A 25186-nucleotide genomic window follows, 5' to 3' on the forward strand; every position below is an offset into this window, starting at 1 on the left:
CTCCTCCCCTTATCCCTTGATTCCACTAGCCCCTCGAGCTCTATCTAACTCTCTCTTAAATCCATCCAGAGATTTGGCTTCCACTGCCCTCTGTGGCAGATTCTAGGAATCTAGTGATTACAGGAACGATGTGATTCTATTGGGGACAGCGCAGAGAAAGATTGCAGAAGTGTTGCTCGGGTTGAAAACTGTAGCTAAGAGGGAGAGTGGATAAACTGAAATTATTTTCTTTGAACCTGAGGGAATTGCGGGGTTCTAGGAGTGCAGGTGCATGGTTCCTTGAAGGTAGATAAGGTGGGAGCTAAGGTTTTTGGCACATTGGCCGTCATCAGTCAGAGTATAGAGTATAGAAGTTGGGAGGTCATGTTGCAGTTGTATAAGACCAGTTTTATGTCCATTGGTGAGACCGCATCTAGAGTATTGTGTTCAGTTCTGGGCACCATGTTATAGGTAAGATACTGTCAAGCTTGAAAGGGTCCAGAGAAGATTTACGAAGATGTTGCCAGGACTAGAGGGTGTGAGCTATAGGGAGAGGTTGAGTAGGCTGGGTCTCTATTCCATGGAGCGCAGGGGGATGAGGGGAGATCTTATAGAGGTATACAAAATCATGAGAGGCATAGATTGGGTGGATGCATAGAGTCTCTTGCCCAGAGTAGAAGAATTGAGGACCAGAGGACATGGGTTCAAGGTGAAGGGGAAAAGATTTAATAGGAATCTGAGGGGTAACCTTTTTCATACAAAGGGTGGTGGGTGTATGGAACGAGCTGCCAGATGAGGTAGTTGAGGCTGGGACTATCCCAATGTTTAAGAAACAGTTAGACAGATACATAGATAGGACAGGTTTGGAGGGATATGGACCAAGCACAGGCAAGTGGGACTAGTGTGGCTGAGACATGTTGGTCGGTGTGGGCAGGTTGGGCCGAAGGGCCTGTTCCCACACTGTATCACTCTATGACTATGACTTAGTAGATGTGCATAAGGCAGAGTAAAGGTGAATTATTTGTTTTCATGGATTTAAAATAATTGATTAAAAAAAATAGAGAGGATGAGAACACTTTCTTTTATCCAGGGGATGGAAAAGGTCAAGGTCTGGAAGAGTGGTAAAACATAAAATCTCAGCATAAATAGATACTGCTTGGATGTGCACTTCAAAAATGATAGTGTAAATAGTGAACTTTTGGCTGTGGTTGAATGGCTGCCTTCTGTGATGTTAAATTTCCAATGAGTCTGTGATTCCCGCAGCACTGCATTCCTGTCCATCGCTATGCCTCATTGCTTTCTTCTCATTCAGTGTGTGGTCCCATTGCCTCATGCGTACCGAGCTGATTTCTATAGTTGGCAGTAGTCCTTCTTGCTACCAGGCCTGCCAAGTTCATAATCAGGAAATCAGCATGTCCACCCTCAGCTTTGATCAGCCCTGCTAGTTTCCAGCACACTGTGGAAATCAGCAGAATCATGTCAACAATCAGGAGCTGACAAACAGAAATGGCTTCATTCTGCACAACCTAGTTTTATCCAGTAAGGACACGGATGAAATTGGACCCTACGAATTAGCAGTGAGATGGGATTTTTCTATTTTCAAAAATAAACATTTATTCATAAAAATACGGGTGAACCATACATGCATTTAGATGGACAAGGGCTGATTAGGGATAGTCAGTGTGGTTTTGTATGTGGGAGGTCGTGTCTCACAAATCTAATTGAGTTTTCGATGATATGACCAAAGACGTTGAAATCTGAAGAAGGGTCTCGACCCGAAACGTCACCCATTCCTTCTCTCCTGAGATGCTGCCTGACCTGCTGAGTTACTCCAGCAATTTGTGAATAAATGACCAAAGAGGTTGATAACAGCAGAGCCATAGACATTGTATATATGGATTTCAGCAAGGCATTCGACAAGGTTCCACATGGTAGACTGTGCTGGAAGGTTAGATCGCATGGAGAGGTAACTGAATGGATAGAAAATTGGCTTCATGGAAGGAAGCAGAGGGTGATGGTGAAAGGTTGCTTTTTGGACTGGAGGCCTGTGAATAGTGGTGCGCCTCAGTGTTCTGGGCTGGGCCCATTGCTGTTTTTTCATCTATCAATGATTTGGATGAGAATGTACCTGCATGATTAGCAAGTTTGCAGATGATACAAAAGTGGTTTTTACACTGGAATTTAGAAGGATGAGAGGAGATCTTATCGAAACATATAAGATTATTAAGGGGTTGGACACGTTAGAGGCAGGAAACATGTTCCCAATGTTGGAGGAGTCCAGAACAAGGGGCCACAGTTTAAGAATAAGGGGTGGGCCATTTAGAACTGAGATGAGAAAAAACTTTTTCAGTCAGAGAGTTGTGAATCTGTGGTATTCTCTGCCTCAGAAGGCAGTGGAGGCCAATTCTCTGAATGCATTCAAGAGAGAGCTAGATAGAGCTCTTAAGGATAGCGGAGTCAGGGGGTATGGGGAGAAGGCAGGAACGGGGTACTGATTGAGAATGATCAGCCATGATCACGTTGAATGGTGGTGCTGGCCCGAATGGCCTACTCCTGCACCTATTGTCTATTGAGATGGCCACAGCTCAGCTGGCAGCACAGTGCTCTCGGAGTTTGAAGACAGAGTTTCAGTCCTGCAGTTGAATATATTATCTACACTGTCATTTCATTTCTGTACCAAATGAAGACTGCTTTGCTGATAATATCTGGGGTAATATTCTGCAATACCTGCACAACTGAAGCCCGTCTGCCGACTGAGATAGGCAAAAATCATTTCACACCATTGTTTTTGACATGAATAGGAGAGTTCTTGATGTCGTGGCCAATGATTTTATATTTGGAACAGTTTATCAGGTAATTTCCCTCTGCTCTTTGACTGCCGTTGTACATTATGTTAAATTACTCTCAAAATGTTCCTCGTTGACTTTAAGACACTTTGAGAAACCCTAGGGACATCACAAGTGCAATACCGATGTAACACTTTATTTCATAATATACCCATCATAATTACCCCTGTACAATGACAATAAAAGATATATTGTATCTCAGCCTTTATTATTATTAGGCTGAATGTAGTTAGAATGTTGTCAAATATGCATGGTGGCTGAAACTATTTTTCTGCACAAAACCTATATGCGGTACTGCCAAGGGGCAGCACAATGGTGCGGCTGGTAGAACCACTGCCTCACAGCTTCAGAGACCTTGTTCGATCCTCACCTCAGGAGGTGTCTGTGTGGAGTTTGCACGTTCTGCCTGTGACTGCTTGAGTTCCCTCCGGTCGCTCCAATTTCCTCCCACATCCCAAAGTTTTATAGGTGAATTGACCTCTGTAAATTACCGCTCAGTTTAGATTTAGATTTAGAGATACAGCGCAGAAACAGGCCCATCGGCCCACCGGGTCCGCGCCGCCCAGCGATCCCCGCACACTAACACTATCCTACACCCACTAGGGACAATTTTTACATTTGCCCAGCCAATTAACCTACATACCGGTACGTCTTTGGAGTGCGGGAGGAAACCGAAGATCTCGGAGAAAACCCACGCAGGTCACAGGGAGAACGTACAAACTCCGTACAGATCGTAGTCAGGATCGAACCTGAGTCTCTGGCGCTGCATTCGCTGTAAGGCAGCAACTCTACCGCTGCGCCACCATGTCGTGCCGTTTGTAGGGAGTGGATGCGAAAGTGGGATATCATGGAGCTAAAAATCTGAACGGGTGATCATTGGTTGATGTGGATTCGATGGACCAAAGGGCCTGTTCCCATGCTGTGTGTTTCAATTCAATTCACTCAATATGTGATCACCCTACACTCACTCACTGGAAGACAGAAATTGGCCCATGTGCCCAATGCGCCCGTGCCAACCATGATGCCCTATCTATTGGTTTTGGTTTATTATTGTCACGTGCCGAGATGCATTGAAAACCTTGCTGCATGCTATCCTGTTAAATCATACTGAATGTTGTAGGAAGGAACTGCAGATGCTGGTTTAAACCAAAAATAGACACAAAATGCTGGAGTAACTCAGCGGGACAGGAATCATCTCTGGAGAGAAGGAGTGGGTGATAGATGCTGCCTGTTCCGCTGAGGTACTCCAGCATTTTGAGTCTATCTTCAAATCATACAATACATGAGTACAATCGAGCAATACGCAGGTCCAATAGATAGTGCCAAGAGAAAATACCAGAGTGCAGAATATAATGTTATAGCATTATAGCTTTAGTTTAGTTTGTTATTGTCAAATGTACCGAGATACAGTGCAAAGTTTTTTATTGCACGCTATCCAGTCAGTGAAAAGACTATACATGATTACAATGAAGCTGTCCACCGTGTACAGAAATAAAGATGTAAAAGAATGGAGTGATTGTAACGAATTATTGCACTTCTGGGACCAGCACACAAAGAGTCGCCTGGCTTCAGCACTATCTTGGAGAGGTTGCAGAGCAAGTGCTGATAAATAAAATGCAAGGACTGCAATGAAGTAGGATGGGAGTCAAGAGTGGTTCATTGTCTCTTGTGCTGAAATGGAAAAATTGAATTTTTTATTTGCAGCAGCAAACCAAAACGTAATTATAAAAGGGCACAAAGTGCTGGAGTAACTCAGCGGACCAAGCAGCATCTCTGGAGAACATGGATAGGTGACATTTTGGGTCAAGACCCCTTCCCAGATCAGGACTACAACCGTAGCTTATGAGTGGATTGTTCAGTAGTTTGATAACAACAGGGTAGAGCTGTTCCTGAATCTGGTGGTATGTGCATTCAAGATGCCCGTATCACCAGATCTGCCGCCAGATTCAGGAACATTTTTCACGTACAATTATCAGTGTTTTTCCATCCCAACAACTTCCGTATCTGTTTCTTAAAATTAAGATTATATTTCTTTCAACAGGTTTTACTTCTTGAGAGATAGAATTGAAAAATGTAGAAGTTATGATAAACTCCCCGAGAATATTTGACCATGCTTGGAGAACACTTTTGATATGTACATTAAAAAATAATACAGAAGCATTGGAGAAGACGGAAAGATGTAGGCGCTATAAAATATACCACTAAAAGATTATGCCATCAGGAAATATAGAACAGGCTGAGTTTTCTTAACATAAAGAAAGGACGGCAAGGGAACAGCATAGTGGAAGTTGTTTTTAAGATCAAGGGAGGTTAGAAGCACAATAAGTGCAGATTGTTTCTGTAAACTAGTTACTCTTGAAACTAATTTTTAAAAATGAGGGGAAATTTCCATAGCCACTGAGTAGGTGATCTGACTCAGCCGAGAAAAATCTCCAGCCCAAAAGCTGTAAATGACGACAAGAGAAGAATGCATTACATTTTCTCATTTTCTGGACCATAATAGCTATTTCATGTGTTAGCTGTCATTCAGTTGGTTCCACTGTCACATCTGAATCAGACAGTCATGGATTCAAGTCCCAATCCACACTTGAAACTCAGAAATCCAGTTGACAGTTCAGCGCAGCTCGGAGGAGCACTACAGTGTTGGATGTTGTATCTTTTACATAAGACATTGAACTCAGGTGGACCCCCCTGGCATTCTAGAAAGATTTATGGTAAATCTGGATACCTGCAACAGGGAGAATGGATCAGAAGGATACATTAAAATATTTAGATAAAAGGTGGTGAGAGAGTTGTGTGAAACTTACCATCTGCAGGGATGAAGAGTCTGAATCTATACTGCGCGCTAAATATTCCTTTGACTTTAATGTGCCACATTTTTCCCTATTTGAATTTTTACCACTTGCATTGCATCCTTTTTCCTTTATGTCTCTTGATCCTCCAGGTCTTGACTTTCCTTTAAGCTCTCTGATTTAGTTTTATCCTTTCTCACATTTGTTTGGTTGATCAAGCTTGTCTAATAAAGCAAACTCATCAGGTTTATGTAAAGGTTTTAGATTCCTCTATTTTTCTTAGGATCTCCTACTGTTCAACTACACTTTCATCTGTGAATAGTTCTGCTCTGTCAATTTCTGACTCATTCAAAATCTGCCTTGCCTATATTAAAAGCCTACCATCAATTCAGTAACTCCTTTGTGGCCGCTGGATTTTTTAACCTTATCTTGGGCTACTGCACCAGGCTGCGTGGAAGAGTTGATTTTTTTCAGGGAGGTTGCAGCCAATTGATTCAAATTAACAATGATACAGTAAATATCTTCACTTCCATGGTGGCACAGCAGTAGAGTTGCTGCCTTACAGCGCCAGAGACCCAGGTTCGATCCTGACCTCGGGTGCTGTCTGTACGGAGTTTGTACGTTCTCCCTGTGACCTGTGTGGGTTTTCTCTCCAGGTCCTCTGGTTTCTTCCAACGCTCCAAAGATGTACAAGTTTGTGGGTTAATTGGCTTCAGTAAAATTGTGAATTGTCCCTAGTGCTCGTCTGATAGTTTTAGTGTGAGGGGATCGCAGGTCGGTACGGACTCGGTGGGCCGAAGGACCTATTTCCCTAAACCAAAGTAAACTAAAACTAAACTTCCCCAATCCCTATCAACTATTTCACATAATAGTTGTCAGCATGCTTGACCACACCTCAGACTCATTCTTTACTGCATTTTCATCAGGCATATTGAATATGTTGCAACATATGCAAGCCACTTCTTCATATACAGTGTAATTCAAGATAATGCAGCTGAGGATATTTGATTGGATTTGTCTCAACGTAGACATAGAACAGAACAGCACAGCTTAGGAAACATAGAAACATTGAAAATAGGTGCAGGAGTAGGCCATTCGGCCCTTCGAGCCAGCACCGCCATTCAATATGATTATGGCTGATCATCTAAAATCAGTACCCCGTTCCTGAAGAGCTATATCTAACTCTCTCTTGAAAACATTCAGTGAATTGGCCTCCACTGCCTTCTGTGGCAGAGAATTCCACAGATTCACAACTCTCTGGGTGAAAACGTTTTTCCTCATCTCAGTCCTAAATGGCCTACTCCTTATTCTTAAACTGTGACCCCAGGTTCTGGACTCCCCCAACATTGGGAAAAAATTTCCTGCATCTAGCCTGTCCAATCCCATAAGAATTTTTATATTTCCATAAGATCCCCTCTCATCCTTCTAAATTCCAGTGAATATAAGCCCAGTCGACCCATTCTTTCATCATATGTGAGTCCCGCCATCCTGGGAATTAATCTGGTGAACCTATGCTGCAGTCCCTCAATAGAAAGAATGTTCTTCCTCAAATTCGGTGACCAAAACTGCACACAATACTCCAGGTGTGGTCTCGCCAGGGCCCTGTACAACTGCAGTAGGACCTTCTTGCTCCAATACTCAAATATTAGTTTAATACAATTTTAAGACGGAAGCCTGTTGGGGAGACTTACCTGAAGGTTTACAACCAAGTTAGATAAATGAAATTTGAAAATGCTGGAAACATTCAGAAGACCAGGCAGCGTCTGTGGAAACAGAGTTCATGTTTTAGTTTGAAGACTCAACATCAGAACCCACAACTGCTGCCTGACTTGCATGGTGTTTGCAATATTTTCCATTTATTATTTCAGGTTTTACTTTTTATTTCCATGAGATAAATGGTGTACTGGTGCAGATCTATGCCATCTAAATGAATGGCCGGGCTGTCTCAAGTGGCTGAATGGCCTTTCCTGACTCATATGTTCTTCAATCCAGTTCAATGCATCATCGTTGACTTAACTTTGAAATATTTTGTACTTAATATTTAACTGGTTCATTCCTTTAATTTTGTGTCTAAATGCATGCAGGTATTGCATGCAAACGTGTGGATTTAAAAAAAATGTTAATTTGGTTTATCCTTTTTAATCTTTATTTAATTACCAAGAACTACAAATCATTGACAGGACCAAGAAAGGCGAACTGATTGATATTGGCATTTAATCTCCGCAAAATCTTCTCTAATCCTTCTGCACAAAACTGTCAAGATAACATTTCCTTCCTTTTCCCTCATGCTTATCTAGCTTTCCCTTAAAGGCTATAACTCGTTAGATCACTCACTTTCTAATCAGTAGTCAAAAAACTGTTGGATGGAAGCACATAAATTCATCCCAGCTGGCTTGAGTTTGATTTCAATTGAACTAATGGTTCAATTGTTTATTTAATATCACGTGCCAAGGTAGCTTGACATACTTTTTTGCATATATCTCAACAAGACTATCACCATACATTAGCACAATCCCCCACTTAGTACAGAATGTGCAGAACAGCCCACTGAGTCTATATGCAAGAACCAAACATATGATTATACTCAATGGCCAATGTACTTGACACATTTCATGTCACACATGCTAGACTATCGGTCTCCATGCCCATAACTGAAACCGGCCTGAATCCTCTGACAGTATTGCTTTAACCTACACTTTAGGGGGAAATCCATTTCCATTCCAGGTTTAAAAGCACCTAACAAGCATTTAAGGTTTAAGGTGAAGGGGGAAAGATTTAACAGGAATTTGAGGGGCAACCTTTTCATGCAGAGGGTGGTAGGTGTAAGGAACGAGCTGCCGGAGGAGGGAATTGAGGCAGGTACTATTGCAAAGTTTACACATTTACACAGGTACATGAATAGGACAGGTTTAGAGGGATATGGGCCAAATGCAGGTTGGTAGGACTAGTATAGATGGGACATGTTGGCCGGTATGGGCAAGTTGGGCAGAAGGGCCTGTTTCCACTCTGTAAGACTCTGTGACTCTATATCCAAGAAACTTTCTTCAATCTTCGGAACCAACGTGAATAAAATCCCACTGGAAAATCAGAGAGTGACATATTTTATACAATCTTAATGTGGACTCTGGTTGAGACAATTAGGGTTTATGCATAGTAATCAAAATGATTGTAAAAAAGAGAGAGAGAGAGCCAGCTGGATCAGTCCAGCTGCAGTTGAACAGGTAACGTTTTAATTAAAATTATTCAAGATAGCGTATTCTTCCATGAACTCCGCTTCCAACTTTAGATAAATTCTCTCCAGAAGTGCTGGTTTACTGCCTTAACTCAGTTAACATTTATTTGATGTTGCTATTCCTTACTCCTTTATTCTTTTGTGCAACTGAGTGTAATTACCTGAAGCTCATTTTCATAAGTTTATTAGTCTTTGGCTTGCACGCCTAGGGGTGCATTGTGTCTTTGTCTCTCCTCCTGTTTTAACTTCTTTGTTAGATTCTTCATCAGAGATTAGCTTAGCCCATTCTGGTGAACATTATGCTGGACCACGTTCAGAACAGAGTCTGTTGCCTTCCTTTCAAGGGTAAATCATTCAATTAATTTTCCCAATTAGATTTATTCTCCATGATGAATTACTTAAAGTAATAACAGGATAATTGTGTCCGTGGGAGACATGGGTACTGTTTTTAACTATTAGCCTACATCTGGGATCAGCTTATGATACATTTCCATTGGGTACCCATTATTAACCAGCTGGTTATGATGATGTTAGTTCACAAGCAAAGTTTTACCATTTTGGATGAATTCCTCCAAATAAGGAATCCATTGAAGTAAGGTTCACAAGTTATAGGAGTAGAATTAGACCATTCGGCCCATCGAGTCTACACCGCCATTCAATCACTGGAATTTAGAAGGTTGAGAGGGAATCTTATTGAAACGTATAAGATTATTAAGGAGTTGGACACGTTAGAGGCAGGAAACATGTTCCCAATGTTGGGGGAGTCCAGAACAAGGGGCCACAGTTTATGAATAAGGGGTAGGCCATTTAGAACGGATATGAGGAAAACCTTTTTCAGTCAGAGAGTTGTGAATCTGTGGAATTCTCTGCCTCAGAAGGCAGTGGAGGCCAATTCTCTGAATACATTCAAGAGAGAGCTAGATAGAGCTCTTAAGGATAGCGGAGTCAGGGGGTATGGGGAGAAGGCAGGAACGGGGTACTGATTGAGAATGATCAGCCATGATCACATTGAATGGCGGTGCTGGCACGAAGGGCCGAATGGCCTACTCCTGCACCTATTGTCTATTGTCTATATGGCAGATTTCTGCCTCTTAATCCCATTTTCCTGCCTTCTCCCAATAATCATTGACACTGGTTGTAATCAGAACTACACTAGTTTCTTGAGGGGGGGGGGGGGGGAATGTAAGGTGGCGTTTTGAATCGGGACCCTTCTTCTTACTCCACAAGAACTGCAGACATTGGAAGAAGGTTTGAAAAAGGCTCATGAGCCGAAATGTTGCCTGTCCATTTCCTCCTCAGATGCTGCCTGGCCCACTGAATTCCTCCAGCCCTTTGTGGTCTGTCTGATCAAGATGCCAGCATCTGCAGTCTCTTGTGTCTCCCTTTATTGAGATTATGGTTCTCGAGCTCAACTGTCCAGTCAAATCCAAAATTGTCATCTATCTTGTCCAGTCAAATCCAAAACACTGCTCCAATTAATTGGGTTATTTTCTTACTAAAATACCAAAGTAATTTAAATGCCCACATGCTGAGGAACTATATATTCTTACGCGAATTAGCGTGAAGATTACTTAACTTTCTCATGATTTGCTGTTTACATTTTATTCTCTTGTCTCCTCCCCCATTTTGGCTGTGGTCTTTCAGTTAAGTATTGGCAAGATTGAATCAGCCCATCAAATAGTTTTCATTTAATTCCAGTTCCCTTTTAAAAGTTATTACTGAATCAGAGCATGCAATGCAGACTATAACGAATCATTGAAAAAAATTGTATTTCCAAGTAAAATGCCATGTGTGGTTTCTTTCAGAATGTCAAGGGTAGTAAGAGTAGAGAGAAGATAGACACAAGATGCTGGAGTAACTCAGTGGGACAAGGCAGCATCTCTGGATAGAAGGAATAGGTGACGTTTCAGGTTGAGACCCTTCTGCAGACTAAATCAGGGGAGAGGGAGATATAGGGATAAGGAAATGTAAGGTGTGAAAATGAGACAAAGGGGATGGAGATCAAGGAAAATGTAGAATAAATCATTGTTAGCTAAGAGAAGGTAACAACAAAGCAAACAGATAAAATGTAAACGAGGACAGTCAGACTAGTCGGAGAACTGGGAAAGTGGGGAGGGATGGAGATAGAGGGAAAGCAAAGGTTACTTGAAGTTAGAGAAGTCAATATTCATACCGCTGGGGGGGTAAGAGTAAATCTTGTTTGGAATACTTCTGGGAAAGGAGGGGTGGAGGTAAATAAGAAAAGATCTGGTTTTGGATTATTTTAATAACTTTTTCTGCAAAGGAGGTTTTTTTAAATTTCTGAATGAATTGAATGGAAGAGGGTGATGGAGCATGTGACCTGTTGTCCCAGAGGATGATCTGATACAATCGGCTCACTCTTTTAAATCTCTTTTCTACTTGTAAATATAACACCATTTCTAAGGTAGGCACAAAATGCTGGAGTAACTCAGCGGGTCAGGCAGCATCTCGAGAGAGAAGGAATGGGTGACGTTTCGGATCGAGACCCATCTTCGGACTGATGTCGGGGAGGGGGGGGGGGGGGACAAAGATAGAATGTAGTTGGAGACAGGAAGACTAGCGGGAGAACTGGGAAGGGGGAGGGGCTAGAGAGGGAAAGCAAGGGTTATCTGAAGTTAGAGAAGTCAATGTTCATACCGCTGGGGTGTAAACTGCCCAAGCGAAATGTGAGGTGCTGTTCCTCCAATTTGCGCTGGGCCTCACTCTGACAATGGAGGAGGCCCAGGACAGAAAGGTCAGATTGGAAATGGGAGGGGGAGTTGAAGTGCTGAGCCACCGGGAGATCAAGTAGGTTAAGACGGACAGAGTGGAGATCACAATTTCTAATTGTTCTAATAATATTCTGTCATTGGACTTTGTGTCTGGAACTGTTACGCTACCATGCTGAGAACTTTATTCTCCACTCTGCATCTTTCCCTTCACTCTACCTATTGTACTTGAGTTTGACTTGACTGTATTTATGTACAGTATTATCTGGCCTGATTGGATGGCATGCAAAACAAACCTTGTACCATATGTGACAATAATGATCCTAAATCTAATATATTTAATAAAAACAAAAATTGCTCAGAATATCATTGGTATTTGCAGAATGAGAAAGAGTTAAGTTTTCAGATCAATGAAAAGATTCAAAATCCAGTACAGAAAGCAAATGCAAGATATTCACCTTGCTGTTTTACTTCTGCAGTCCTTTCTCCAACCCACATATTTTTGGTCCACTCTTGCCTCCTAACAGTGTGTAAAACCAGCCTCAGTCCACTTTATAATTCCAAAAGGTCAGCATTATTTTCAGCATTACTTATGCTATCCTTCTTCCTGCTCCTCCTATGACTTTCCGCTGACTGGATACCACACAACAACAGCTTTTCACTGTACCTTGGTGCATGTGACAATAAACTGAACTAAACACTATGGCACAGTGGCGCAGTAGGTAGTGTTGCGGCCTTGCAGCGCCGGAGACCCGCATTCGATCCCGTTTACGGGTGCTGTCTGTACGGAGTCTGTACGTTCCCCGCGTGACAGCGTGGGTTTTCTCCGAGATCTTCGGTTTCCTCCCACACTCCAAAGACATACAGGTTTGTAGGTTAATTGGCTGGCCACAAGTGCAAATGGTCCCTGGTGTGTGTAGGTGAGTTAGTGTTGAGGTGCAGGGATCGCTGGACCGTGCGGACTCGGTGGGCCGAAGGGCCTGTTTCCGCGCTATATCTCTAAACTAAACGATACAAGACAAACAGATTTACATCTCAGCTTCTTTCTCTTCGAAGGTGTCCTGTGGAACCTGTCATCGTGTGACGCACTAAAGATGCCGATTATCCAGGATGCCCTTGTTGTGCTCACCAATGCAATCATCATTCCACACTCTGGGTGGGACATTTCGCCTCACCAGGAAGACCAGAAAATTCAACTCCACACATCAATGGTCCTGCGGAACGCCACCGGGTGCCTCAGGTTAGACAGACCAACCTTTACCCTGATTGTGTGTGAGATGAGTGCCGTCATGCAATTTAAAATTTTCATTCTAAATGTGTGGCTGGAACCTTTTGCAGCCGATGGAAATGCATGTGTGCATAATGTTTACTTGCAGTTAACCTAAGATTTAGTCCGATCACCAATCATTCACAGACCTTGGGGTTGCAGGTAAGAGGTCACCTGTGGCTCAGCAATGACTTGAGTCATTGGGGAAAGAACATTTTGAGTCGAACATGCAATTGGGAATATGAGTGGAATCGGGCTTGCCAGATGATTTGCACGGTTAACCATGGTCTTGCAGTGAGAGGTGGACAGCCATAGAATCAATTAAAGGGCCTAAATGACTTGCAGGGGTGGTTTCATGCATACAGCAAGATAATTGCTGAAAATAGAACTTACTTGATGGTCCCCAGCCAGAGATGCAGCTACAGGTTTCATCCCTGCTGCTCTGACACTCCAGTGCAACTTCCCCAGGCAATTTATCAGGCAATTAATCCTGCCGCTCTGCCACTCCAGTGCAACTTCCCCAGGCAATTTATGGGTGAGTTTTGTGCAACAAATTATGACGTAATTCTGACATAAAGTATGACATAATTTGTTAGAGGAGGACGTAAGTTTAAGGTGAGAGGGGAAAGATTAAATAGGAACCTGAGGGGTAAGTCTTTCATGTAAAAGGTGGTGGGTGTCTGGAACAAGCTGCCAGAGGAGGTAGTTGAGGCAGAGACTATCGCAACGTTCAAGAAACATTTAGACGTGTACATGGATAGGACTGGTTTAGACATAGACATAGAAAATAGGTGCAGGAGTAGGCCATTCGGCCCTTCGAGCCTGCACCGCCATTCAATATGATCATGGCTGATCATCCAGCTCAGTAGCCTGTACCTGCCTTCTCTCCATACCCCCTGATCCCTTTAGCAAAAAGGGCCACATCTAACTCCCTCTTAAATATAGTCAATGAACTGGCCTCAACTACCTTCTGTGGCAGAGAATTCCACAGACTCACCACTCTCTGTGTGAAGAAATGTTTTCTCATCTCGGTCCTAAAAGACTTCCCCCTTATCCTTAAGCTGTGACCCCTGGTTCTGGACTCCCCCAACATCGGGAACAATCTTCCCACATCTAGCATCTCCAACCCCTTAAGAATTTTATATGTTTCTATAAGATCCCCCCTCAGTCTTCTAAATTCCAGCGAGTACAAGCCCAGTCTATCCAGTCTTTCCTCATATGCAAGTCCCGCCATCCCAGGGATTAATCTGGTGAACCTTCTCTGTACTCCCTCTAAGGCAAGAACGTCTTTCCTCAGGTTAGGAGACCAAACCTGTTTAGAGGGATATGGGCCAAATGCAGGCAAGTGGGACTGGTGTAGATGTGACATGTTGGCCGATGTGGGCAAGTTGGGCTGAAAGGCCTGTTTCCACGCTGTAAGACTCTATGACTCTAAATGCTGCATAATCTCTGATGTCACTAAATATGCCCTGCAACTTTCATGCATCTCGGCATTAATCACATACGGACAGTTCATCGAGTGAAGCTATATGGCTGGAGTTGCGGAACAAGAAAGGGATGATCACCTTGTTGGGGGTGGACTACAGACCCCCAAATAGTCAACAGGAATTAGAAGAACAAATATGCCAGGAGATTGCAGACAGCTGCAAGTCAAATAAGGTTGTTACAGTAGGGGATTTTAATTTTCCCAATATTGACTGGGAAAATCATCATGTGAAAGGTTTAGATGGGGTGCAGTTTCTCAAAGGTGTTCAGGAGAGTTTTCTCCAACAATATAGAGAAGGATAGTCCCAGCCTCAATTACCTCCTCTGGCAGCTTGTTCCATACACCCACCACCCATTGTGTGAAAAGGTTACCCTTCAGATTCCTATTAAATCTTTTCCCCTTCACCTTGAAGCTATGTCCTCTGGTCCTCGATTCCCTACTCTGGGCAAGAGACTCTGTGCATCTACCCGATCTATTCCTCTCATGAATTTGTACACTACAAGATCACCCCTCATCCTCCTGAGCTCCATGGAATAGAGACCCAGCCTACTCAACCTCTCCCTATAGCTCACACCCTCTAGTCCTATGCAATATTCTCGTAAATCTTTTCTGAACCCTTTCAAGCTTGATAATATCTTTCCTATAACATGGTGCATAGAACTGAACACTATACTCAAAACTCTGGCTGATGAAGGCCAAAGTGCCAAAAGCCTTTTTGACCACCTTATCTACCTGCGACTCGACCTTCAAGGAACCATGCACCTGTCCTTCAAGGAACCATGCACCTGTACTCCTAGATCCCTCTGCTCTACAACACTACCCAGAGGACTACCATTAACTGTGTAGGTCCTGACCTTGATCGACATCCCAAAATGCAAAACCTCACACTTCTCTGCATAAAATTCCACCAACCATTCCTCCGCCCACCTGGCCAATCGATCCAGATCCTGCTGCAATCTTTCACAACCATCTTCACTATCGGCAAAACCACTAACTTTTGTATCATCAGCAAACTTGCTAATCTTGCCCTGTATGTTCTCATCCAAATCATTGATGTAGATGACAAACAGTAACGGGCCCAGCACCGAATCCCGAGGCACACCACTAGTCACTGGCCTCCAGTCCGAGAAGCATAAATTATAGATAGGGACAGAGAGGGCTCGTGTGTTAAAATGCTATATGTGGGGCAAGGCCAACTGTCAGGGTATGAGAGAAAGTCTCACTCAAGTTGATTGGAGCAGGTTGTTTGAGGGGAAAGGAAGGGCAAGGCAGGCAAACGTAAGGAAGCTTGGATGACGAGATAGAGACATTGGTTAAGAATAAAAAGGACGCATGGGACAGGTATAGGCAGCTGGGATCAAATGTATCCCTGGAGATGTTTCCGGAACTTAAGGAGCAAAGTAAAAAAGGAAATCAGAAGGACAAAAAGGGGCCAAGAGATAGCTCTGGCAGATAGCATTGAGGACTACCCCAAGAGATTTTATAAATACATAAAGGGGAAATGGGTAACTAGAGAGAAAGAGTGGGACCCCTCAGGAATCAAAGCAGTCAACTCTGTGTGAAGCCACAGGAGCTGGTCAAGGGCCTCAATGAGTATTTCTCCTCTGTATTTACCGAGGAGAAAGACAAGAGGACTGAGGAACTTGGGGCAGTCAATGTAAGTGTCTTGAGAGCAATCAGTGTTACGGTCAAAGAGGTGCTGAAGGTACTATTGTGTATGAAGGTAGACAGATTTCCAGGGCCTGATCATATATATCCAAGGACTGTGGAAAACAAGAGAGGAAATTTCCCTGGATGAAATTTACAAGTCATCTTTAAATGCAGAAGTGGTGCCGGAAGACTGGAGGGTGGCAAATGTTGTGCCTCTATTCAAGAAGGCCTGCAGGGAAAATGCTGGGAACTATAGGCCAGTGAGCTTAACATCTGTAGTTGGAAGATTTCTAGAGGGTATTCTGAGGGATAGGATATACATGCATTTAGATAGACAAGGAATGGTTAGGGATAATCAGCATGGTTTTGTAAGTGGGAGGTTGTGTCTCATAAATTTGATTGAAGGTGGATGAGGGCAGAGCTGTAGATGTTGTATAGATGGACTTCAGTACAGCATTCAACAAGGTTCCCCTTGGTAGGCTGCTCTGGAAGGTTAGATTGCATGGGATCCAAGTAGAGATAACTGAATGGATAGAAAATTGGCTTCACGGAACGAAGCCGAGGGTAATGGTGGAAGGTTGCTTCTCAGACTGGAGGCCTATGACTAGTGGTGTGCCTCAGGGTTCAGTGTTGGGCCCGTTACAGCTTGTCATCTACATCAATGATTTGGATGAGAACATACAGGGCAAGATTAGCAAGTTTGCAGATGATACAAAAGTGGATGGTTTTGCAGATAGTGAAGATGGTTGTGAAATATTGCAGCAGCATCCTGATTGATTGGTTCGGTGGACTGAGGAATGGTTGATGGATTTTAATAACGAGAAATGTGAGGTGTTGCATTTTGGGAACTCTTAACATGAGCAGGACCTATAGAGTAATAGAGTGATACAGTGATATCCATCCAAACATCCTATCCATGTACCTGACCAACTGTTTCTTAAATGTTGGGATAGTCCCAGTCTCAACTACCTCCTCTGGCAGCTTGTTCCATACACCCACCACCCTTTGTGTGAAAAAGTTACCCCTCAGATTCCTATTAAATCTTTTCCCCTTCACCTTGAACCAATGTCCTCTGGTCCTCGATTCCCTACTCGGGGCAAGAGATTCTGTGCATCAACCCGATCTATTCCCCTCATGATTTTATACTATGGTAGGGCTCTGGGATGAGGATCCCAGGAGGATGAGGGGTTATAGATGAGGTGTAGTAAAGGAATAGATCGGGTTGATGCACAGAGTCTCTTGCCAAGAGTAGATTAATCGAGGACCAGAGGACATAGGTTTAAGGTGACGGGGAAGAGATTTAATAGGAATCTGAGGGGTAACTTTTTCACACAAAGGGTGGTGGAGGAATAGAACAAGCTGCCAGAGGTGGTAGTTGAGGCAGGGACTATCCCAACATTTAAGAAACATTTAAGATCCAGGTACATGGATAGGTCAGATTTGGAGGGACATGGACCAAATGCTGGCAGGTGGGACTAGTGTATCTGGGACATGTTGGCCGGTGTGGGAAAGCTGGGCCTGTTTCCACACTGTATCACTCTGTGACTCTCTCTCTATGACTCAATGACATGAGGGACTTTGTAATTTAAGCAGCTCTGTCTGCCATGCCCAATCACTTCCAGTGGATTGGTAGTGTGCCTAATGTTTATGAAAAGTTGCATTGTTCAGAATATTTCTAGACTGATGTATTTATCTTCTATAAAGGGCTGAAGAATCATTCCACAAATTCAGCAATTGCTGATGAATGCTTAATTTTGATTTATTTTGTCGAGAGGGTGGATCGTGCCAGCAATTTCCATTATTTAGGATCAAGTTAGTGCGTGTCCATTTGCAGAATATAGGGCATCCTCAGTTAAAAAAACAAATCATAAGGAGGAAAATAATGACTCCAAGGGCAAGTTATTTTTCTCGAAATCAAAGGCAGAACTTCTGTTTAAATAACAACCTTGAGATGGTCGTGAATCTTTTCTGTTGACTGAGAAGTTTTTGAGGCGTAGCTTTTGTAGTTGAAGAAACAAGGCAACAAATTTGAACAAATGAAAATACAGCGATATATTGATGTTGGTCGTGTCACTGAAGAAAAGGACATGTAATGCATTGATGCATGGTGCATTTGCTTGTTAAACTTTTTATCACACTCTTATGTTGACGGAGTTATTATGATTAATGATTTCCTATTTTCATTTGTTTTTCACTTGGTCATTGGAGATAGTATCCTTTTCAATAGACAATGTACTCCCCAAACATTGTACTCCCCAAACATTGGGAACATGTTTCCCGCCTCCAACGTGTCCAACCCCTTAACAATCTTATACGTTTCGATAAGATCTCCTCTCATCCTCCTAAATTCCAGTGTATACAAGCCTAGTCGCTCCAGTCTTTCAACATATGACAGTCCCGCCATTCCGGGAATTAACTTAGTAAACCTACGCTGCACGCCCTCAATAGCAAGAATATCCTTCCTCAAATTTGGAGACCAAAACTTCACAAAGTACTCCAGGTGCGGTCTCACTAGGGCCCTGTACAACTGCAGAAGGACCTCTTTGCTCCTATACTCAACTCCTCTTGTTATGAAGGCCAACATTCCATTGGCTTTCTTCACTGCCTGCTGTACCTGCACGCTTCCTTTCAGTGACTGATGCACTAGGACACCCAGATCTCGTTGTACGTCCCCTTTTCCTAACTTGACACCATTCAGATAATACTCTGCATTCCTATTCTTACCACCAAAGTGGATAACCTCACATTTATCCACATTCAACTGCATCTGCCATGCATCCGCCCACTCACACAACCTGTCCAAGTCACCCTGCAACCTCATAGCATCTTCCTCACAGTTCACACTACCACCTAGCTTTGTATCATATGCAAATTTGCTAATGTTACTTTTAATCCTTTCATCCAAGTCAGTTTGAGTTTAGTTTATTGTCACGTGTACCGAGGTACATTGAAAAGCCTTTGTTGCGTGCTAACCAGACATTGGAAAGACAATATATTGATTACAATCAAGCCATTCACATTGTACAGACAGATAATAAACTAAAAAAATGTGAATAACGTTTAGTGCAAGAAAAAGCCAGTAAAGTCCGATCAAAGGTAGACACAAAATGCTGGAGTAACTCAGCGGGACAGGCAGCATCTCTGGAGAAGGAATGGGTGCAGTTTCGGGTCGAGATCCTTCTTCAGACAAGCTTATCTGGGGACAAAGGTAGACACAAAATGCTGGAGTAACTCGGCGGGTCAGGCAGCATCTCAGGAGGGAAGGAATGGGTGACGTTTCGGTTCGAGACCCTTCTTCAGACTGATCAGTCTGAAGAAGGATCTCGACCCGAAACGTCACCCATTCCTTCTCTCCTCAGATGTTGCCTGACCCACTGAGTTACTCCAGCATTTTATGTCTACCTTAGATTTAAACTAGCATCTGCAGTTTTTTTCCTACTTATCTGGGGACAAGGACACAAGAGCCTGGACAAAAGAATGTAGAGGTTGCAATGTGGAGAGCTGGAGGTAAGACCAAAGGCTCTGGCTGGGCACATCCTCCACTCCCAGAGAGAGAGAGGAAAGGGTATTTGGTGTCTACCTTTGATTTAAACCAGCATCTGCAGGTCTTTCCTACACACAGAGTCCGATCAAAGATAGTCCGAGAGTCTCCAATGATAGTAGTTCAGGACTGCTCTCTAGTAATTGGGAGGGTGGTTCAGTTGCCTGACATTTCTAGGGATTTTCAAGGGTATTCAAGACATTTCTGGGGATTTTCTCCACTTTCACATCAACTAGCAGAATGTTTTCTTTGACTTTCTGAAAGATAATGAGGCACGGGCAGTAAATGTTGTATCTGCTTCAAGTAACCATTCCACCAGAATAAATTGAAAGGCATTAACTTGGTGACATTTTTAACCCCAATCTGCTGATTCAGATAATTGGCCCAGGAATGTGCAGTTTCACAGATTGCTCCTGATAGATGTGGGCAGGTGGAATCTGTTGCCCACCCATCACTTTACGATGGGATTTCCTCCCCTCTCATTTCTTTTGCAAGTTATTGAAATTTTTCTTCATACCAAAAGGTGGAAGAATGTATTTTTGTTCTGTGCATGCTTGAGCTAAAGTCATAGAGTCATAGAGTCCTACAGCACAGAAAGAGGCCCTTCGGCACATCGTGTCCGCGCCGCCCGTTACCAAACACAGTCTAATTTTAATCCCATTTTCCCGCATTTGGACCGTAGCCCTGAATGTTGTAGCATTTCAAGTGCTCATCCAAATGCCTCTTAAACGTTGTGAGTGTTCCCGCCTCCACCACCACCCCAGGCAGTGAGTTCCAGACTCCAACCACCCTCTGGGTGAAAAAGTTATTTCTAACATCCCCCCGAAACCTCCCTCCCCTTACCCTGTATCTATGTCCCCTCGTTGTTGAACCTTCCACCAGTGGAAGAAGTTCCCCGCCATCTACCTTATCCATGCCCCTCATGATCTTGTACACCTCGATCATGTCCCCTCTCAGCCTTCTCTGCTCCAGGGAAAACAACCCCAGTCTGCCCAGTCTCTCCTCATAGCCAAGGCCCTTCATCCCTGGCAGCATCCTGGTGAATCTCCTCTGCACCCTCTCCAAAGCTATCACATCCTTTCTATAATGTGGTGACCAGAACTGTACACAATACTCCAGCTGTGGCCTCACCAGTGTTCTGTACAATTCCATCATTACCCCCCTACTTTTATATTCGATGCCCCGGCTAATGAAGGCCAGTAACCCATATGCCTTTTTAGCCACCCTATCCACCTGTCCTGCTGCCTTCAAGGACTTGTGTACCTGTACTCCAAGGTCCCTCTGTACCCCTGTCTTCCCTAGGGTCCTTCCATTCATGGTGTACTCCCTCTCCAAGTTATTTCTGCCAAAGTGCATCACCTCGCACTTTTCAGGATTAAATTCCATCTGCCACTGCTCCGCCCATCTGACCATCTCATCTATATCTTCCTGCAGCTTGCAGATCCCTTCTTCACTATTCACCACCCCCCCTACCTTTGTGTCATCTGCAAACTTGCTGATCATGCCCTGTACGTTGACATCCAGATCATTTATGTAGATTACAAACAGTAAGGGACCCAACACCGATCCCTGTGGCACCCCACTGGACACCGGCCTCCAGTCACAGAAGCACCCTTCTACCATCACCCTCTGCCTTCTGTCACTAAGCCAGTTTTTTATCCATTTTGCCAAGGTGCCCTGGATCCCATGGGCCCTTACCTTCTTGACTAGTCTCCTGTGTGGGACCTTGTCAAAAGCCTTACTGAAATCCATGTATACCACATCCACTGCACTACCCCCATCTACCTCCTTGGTCACCCCTTCAAAAAATTCAATCAAGTTAGTCAGACACGACTTTCCCTTAACAAAGCCATGTTGACTATCCTTAATTAACCCTTGATCCTCCAAGTGAAGACTGATTCTGTCCCTCAGAATCTTTTCTAGCAGCTTCCCCACCACCGATGTCAGACTGTAGTTCCCAGGTTTATCCCTACTGCCCTTTTTAAATAATGGCACCACATTAGCTATCCTCCAGTCCTCCGGTACATCCCCTGTTGCAAGAGAGGCTCTGAAAATTTGTGCCAGAGCCCCCGCAATCTCCTCCCTCCTCCCTGGGATACATCTCGTCAGGGCCCGGAGACTTATCCACTTTTAAGCCTGCCAGAGCCTCCAGCACCGCCTCCCTGTCAATAGCAATATGCTCAAGAACATCACAACCCTCCTGCTCCATTTCTAAGTCCGCATCGCCCTCGTCCCTCGTAATAACAGATGCAAAAAATTCATTTAAAACATCTCATACATCCTCTGGCTCCACACACAGCTTTCCACTATGGTCCCTGATGGGCCCCACTCTTTCCCTCGTTATCCTCTTTGAGCTTTTGCAGATAAGGAGGATCACAGGGCGAAAGCAGAGTCCATTTCACATTTAAATAAATAGACATTACATTGGCACCATATGAATGGCTCCCCACTTGGTCTGCCTAAGAGATCTTCCATGTGCAGTAAGAGGAAGCCTGGTCCAAATAGATTCTCTCCAAATGTAAATATCACAACAGCGACTTGAATTTACGGTGAAAATTTAATGATGAAAATCCCACAGTGCTTCACAGCAGCAGACTAATGGGGCACGGCTGGTGAATCTGATAGTCTTTATCATCTGCAGTCAGTATGGTGCTTCCTCTGTGTTAGATGTGCTCTTAAACAGTCAGTTTTCAACTGTCTCTCAGGTTCTGTGCAGCAGCTGCAGACCCCCGCTTGATAAATATGCAACAATTAATCCCAGCCATTGACCCGCCCGAGGCAGAGTTCATCATCCATTTTCTACCGCAGAATCCGCCAAATTTGGAAAACATCCTGAAACACAGTGATATAAATAGGAAGAGGTGTAAAAAAATGAAAAGATGTGCAGCTGAGATCAAGGCTTAGGTTGTGATTTTGAAATCAGTTACACCCCTGGCTAAAAACTGGCTAGAAATCAGTATATGATCAGATTTAAGAGAGAGGGTTGTTGTGCTTAAATCTGCAAATTATGGTGAATATAAGTCATAGAGTCATTTCGCATGGAAACAGGCCCTTCAGCCCACACCGGCCAACGTGTCCAACTACACGAGTCCCATCTGTCTGCGTTTGGCCCATATCCCTCCAAACCTGTCCTACCCATGTACCTGTCTAACTGTTTCTTAAAAGTTGCAATAGTCCTTCCCTCAACTAACTCCTCTGGCAGCTCATTCCATACACCCACCACCCTTTGTCGGAAAAAGTGTAAAAGTTATCCCTCGGATTCCTATTAAATCTTTTCACCCTCTCCTTAAACCTATGTCCTCTGGTCCTTGATTCCCCTACCCTGGGCAAGAGACTCTGTGCATCTACCCGATCTATTCCTCTCATGATTTTAGATACCTCTACAAAGTCACCGCTTATCCTCCTGCTCTCCAAGAAATAGAATGCCAGTCTACTCAACCTCTCCCTACAGCTCAGACCCTTGAGTCCTGGCAAACATCCTCATAAACCTTCTCTGTCCCCTTTCCAGCTTGACAACATCTTTCCTATAACATGGTGCGCAGAACTGAACACAAATCCCCATTTTTAATCCAGGCCCTACCCAAGTATGATGTGCATATACACAGAGACCAGGGGAAATGCATAACAGCTTTAAACAATGTTGTTGGCAAGGTTTAAAGCCACTTTCAAACAATTAACTTGCACAGGCATGGACAGATGCCATTTACCAATGGAGGTTTTCACTACTCATGTGAGGTCTGTTTCTGTGTATGAAAAGGGGTCATTAAAAGGAGACAATAGTTTCTTCCCAGCAGGCAACTGAAGCATCCTGCCACAAATGGATGCACATAATCTCTTGCCCAGAGTGGGGGAAACGAGCACCAGAGGACATAGGTTCAAGGTGAAGGGGAAAAGATTAATAGCAATTTAATCACAAAGGGTGGTGGGTGTATGGAACAAGCTGCCAGAGGAGGTAGTTGAGGCTGGGACTACTCCAACGTTTAAGAAATAGTTAGACAAGGTCATGGATAGGACAAGTTTGGAGGGATATGGACCAAGCGCAGGCAGGTGGGACTGATGTAGCTAGGATATGTTGGCCTGTGCGGGCAAGTTGGGCCGAAAGGCCTGTTTCCACACTGTATCACTCTATGACTCTAAACAGAAAGCAGTCCTGAACTATGATATACCTCACTGGAGACCCTCGGACTATCTTTGATCAGACTTTATTGGCTGTATCGTGCATGATATTATTCATATTATTCCCTTTATCATGTATCTGTACACTGGTTGGCTCAATTGTGTTGTCTTTCTGCTGACTGGTTAGCACGCAACAAAAGCTTTTCACTGTACCTCGGTACACGTGACAATATACTAAACTAAACTAAACTTGAGTAACTCAGCAGGTCAAGCAGCATCTCTGGTGAACATGGATATGTGCTGTTTCGGGTAGGAACACCAGATTAAGGAAGGGTTCCGACCCAAAATGTCACCCATCCATATTCTTCGGAAGGTATAGGCACATCATGCAAGGGGTAGCTGGTTCCATGTCTTTTATTGTGCTGTAGGAGGAGCTGAATGCTTTATCAAACCAATCGTAACAGTGCCACCCTTCGTCATGGATGTTCTCTAAATGGTACTATCTATGCAAAATCATCCAAAGCTAACAGCAGAATAAGTGAATCTGAGCAAAATCCACATCGCCGACACTCAACCACCTCCACTAGATTTTTAGATTTAGAGATACAGCGCAGAAACAGGCCCTTCGGCCCACCGGGTCCAGGCCGCCCAGCAATCCCCGCACATTAACACTATCCTACACACACTAGGGACAATTTTTTTAAAATATTTGCCCAGCCAATTAACCTACATACCTGTACGTCTTTGGAGTGTGGGCAGAAACCGAAGATCTCGGAGAAAACCCACGCAGGTCACGGGGAGAACGTACAAACTCCGTACAGACGGCGCCCGTAGTCACGATCGAACCTGAGTCTCCGGCGCTGCATTCGCTGTAAGGCAGCAACTCTACCGCCGCGTCACCGTGCTGCCCTAAATAGGCCATACTGCAGCAAACCCCTTAAACAGGCATGCTTTCACAGTTCTGTCATAGCAAGAGATTACCAGCAGTGAAGTGGTTCTGTTTCTCTATCCACAGCAGCTGCCTGAGGATTATTTACAACATTTTCTGTTTTATTTCTGATTTTCACAATGTAGGGAAGGGACTTGTGTTTCGATGACAATGACAAAAATGATCATTGTTAGAACACACAAATTTCCTCCACCACATCTCCTAAAGGTGAGGCTAGTGGAGGAAGATCTTTCATGCCCACAAAGTATGCAATGACTATTAGTTTTCTTAGTTTTAGGGATGCAGCACGGAAACAGGCCCTTCGCCCCACCGAGTCCGCACAAACCAGCGATCCCCGCACATTAACACCATCCTACACACACTAGGGACAATTTACATTTATACCGAGCCAATTAACCTACAAACCTGCACGTCTTTGGAGTGTGGGAGGAAACAGAAGATCTCAGAGAAAACCCATGTGGTCACGGGGAGAACGTACAGACTCCGTACAGACAGTAGTCGGGGTCGAACCCAGGTCTCTGGCGCTGTAAGGCAGCAACTTTACCGCTGTGCCACTGTGCCGCTCCTAAGGACTATTCTCCTGCCTGATGGCGTTTTTT

The 25186-nt window shown here is 43.9% G+C and overlaps 1 protein-coding gene across 10 annotated transcripts in view; it reads left to right on the forward strand.

Annotated features, from left to right (window-relative positions):
• ctnnd2b (catenin (cadherin-associated protein), delta 2b) overlaps positions 1-25186 on the forward strand; it is a 775275-nt gene that overhangs the window by 645365 nt on the left and 104724 nt on the right. For all 10 annotated transcript variants that reach the window (XM_078415264.1, XM_078415272.1, XM_078415320.1 and 7 more), the window contains one exon: positions 12635-12818. In XM_078415264.1, the coding sequence (XP_078271390.1) occupies positions 12635-12818 (184 nt within the window). The remainder of the gene's footprint in view (positions 1-12634; positions 12819-25186) is intronic.

This window comes from Rhinoraja longicauda, chromosome 2 (assembly GCF_053455715.1).
Source record: "Rhinoraja longicauda isolate Sanriku21f chromosome 2, sRhiLon1.1, whole genome shotgun sequence".
Classification (NCBI taxonomy): domain Eukaryota; kingdom Metazoa; phylum Chordata; class Chondrichthyes; order Rajiformes; family Arhynchobatidae; genus Rhinoraja; species Rhinoraja longicauda.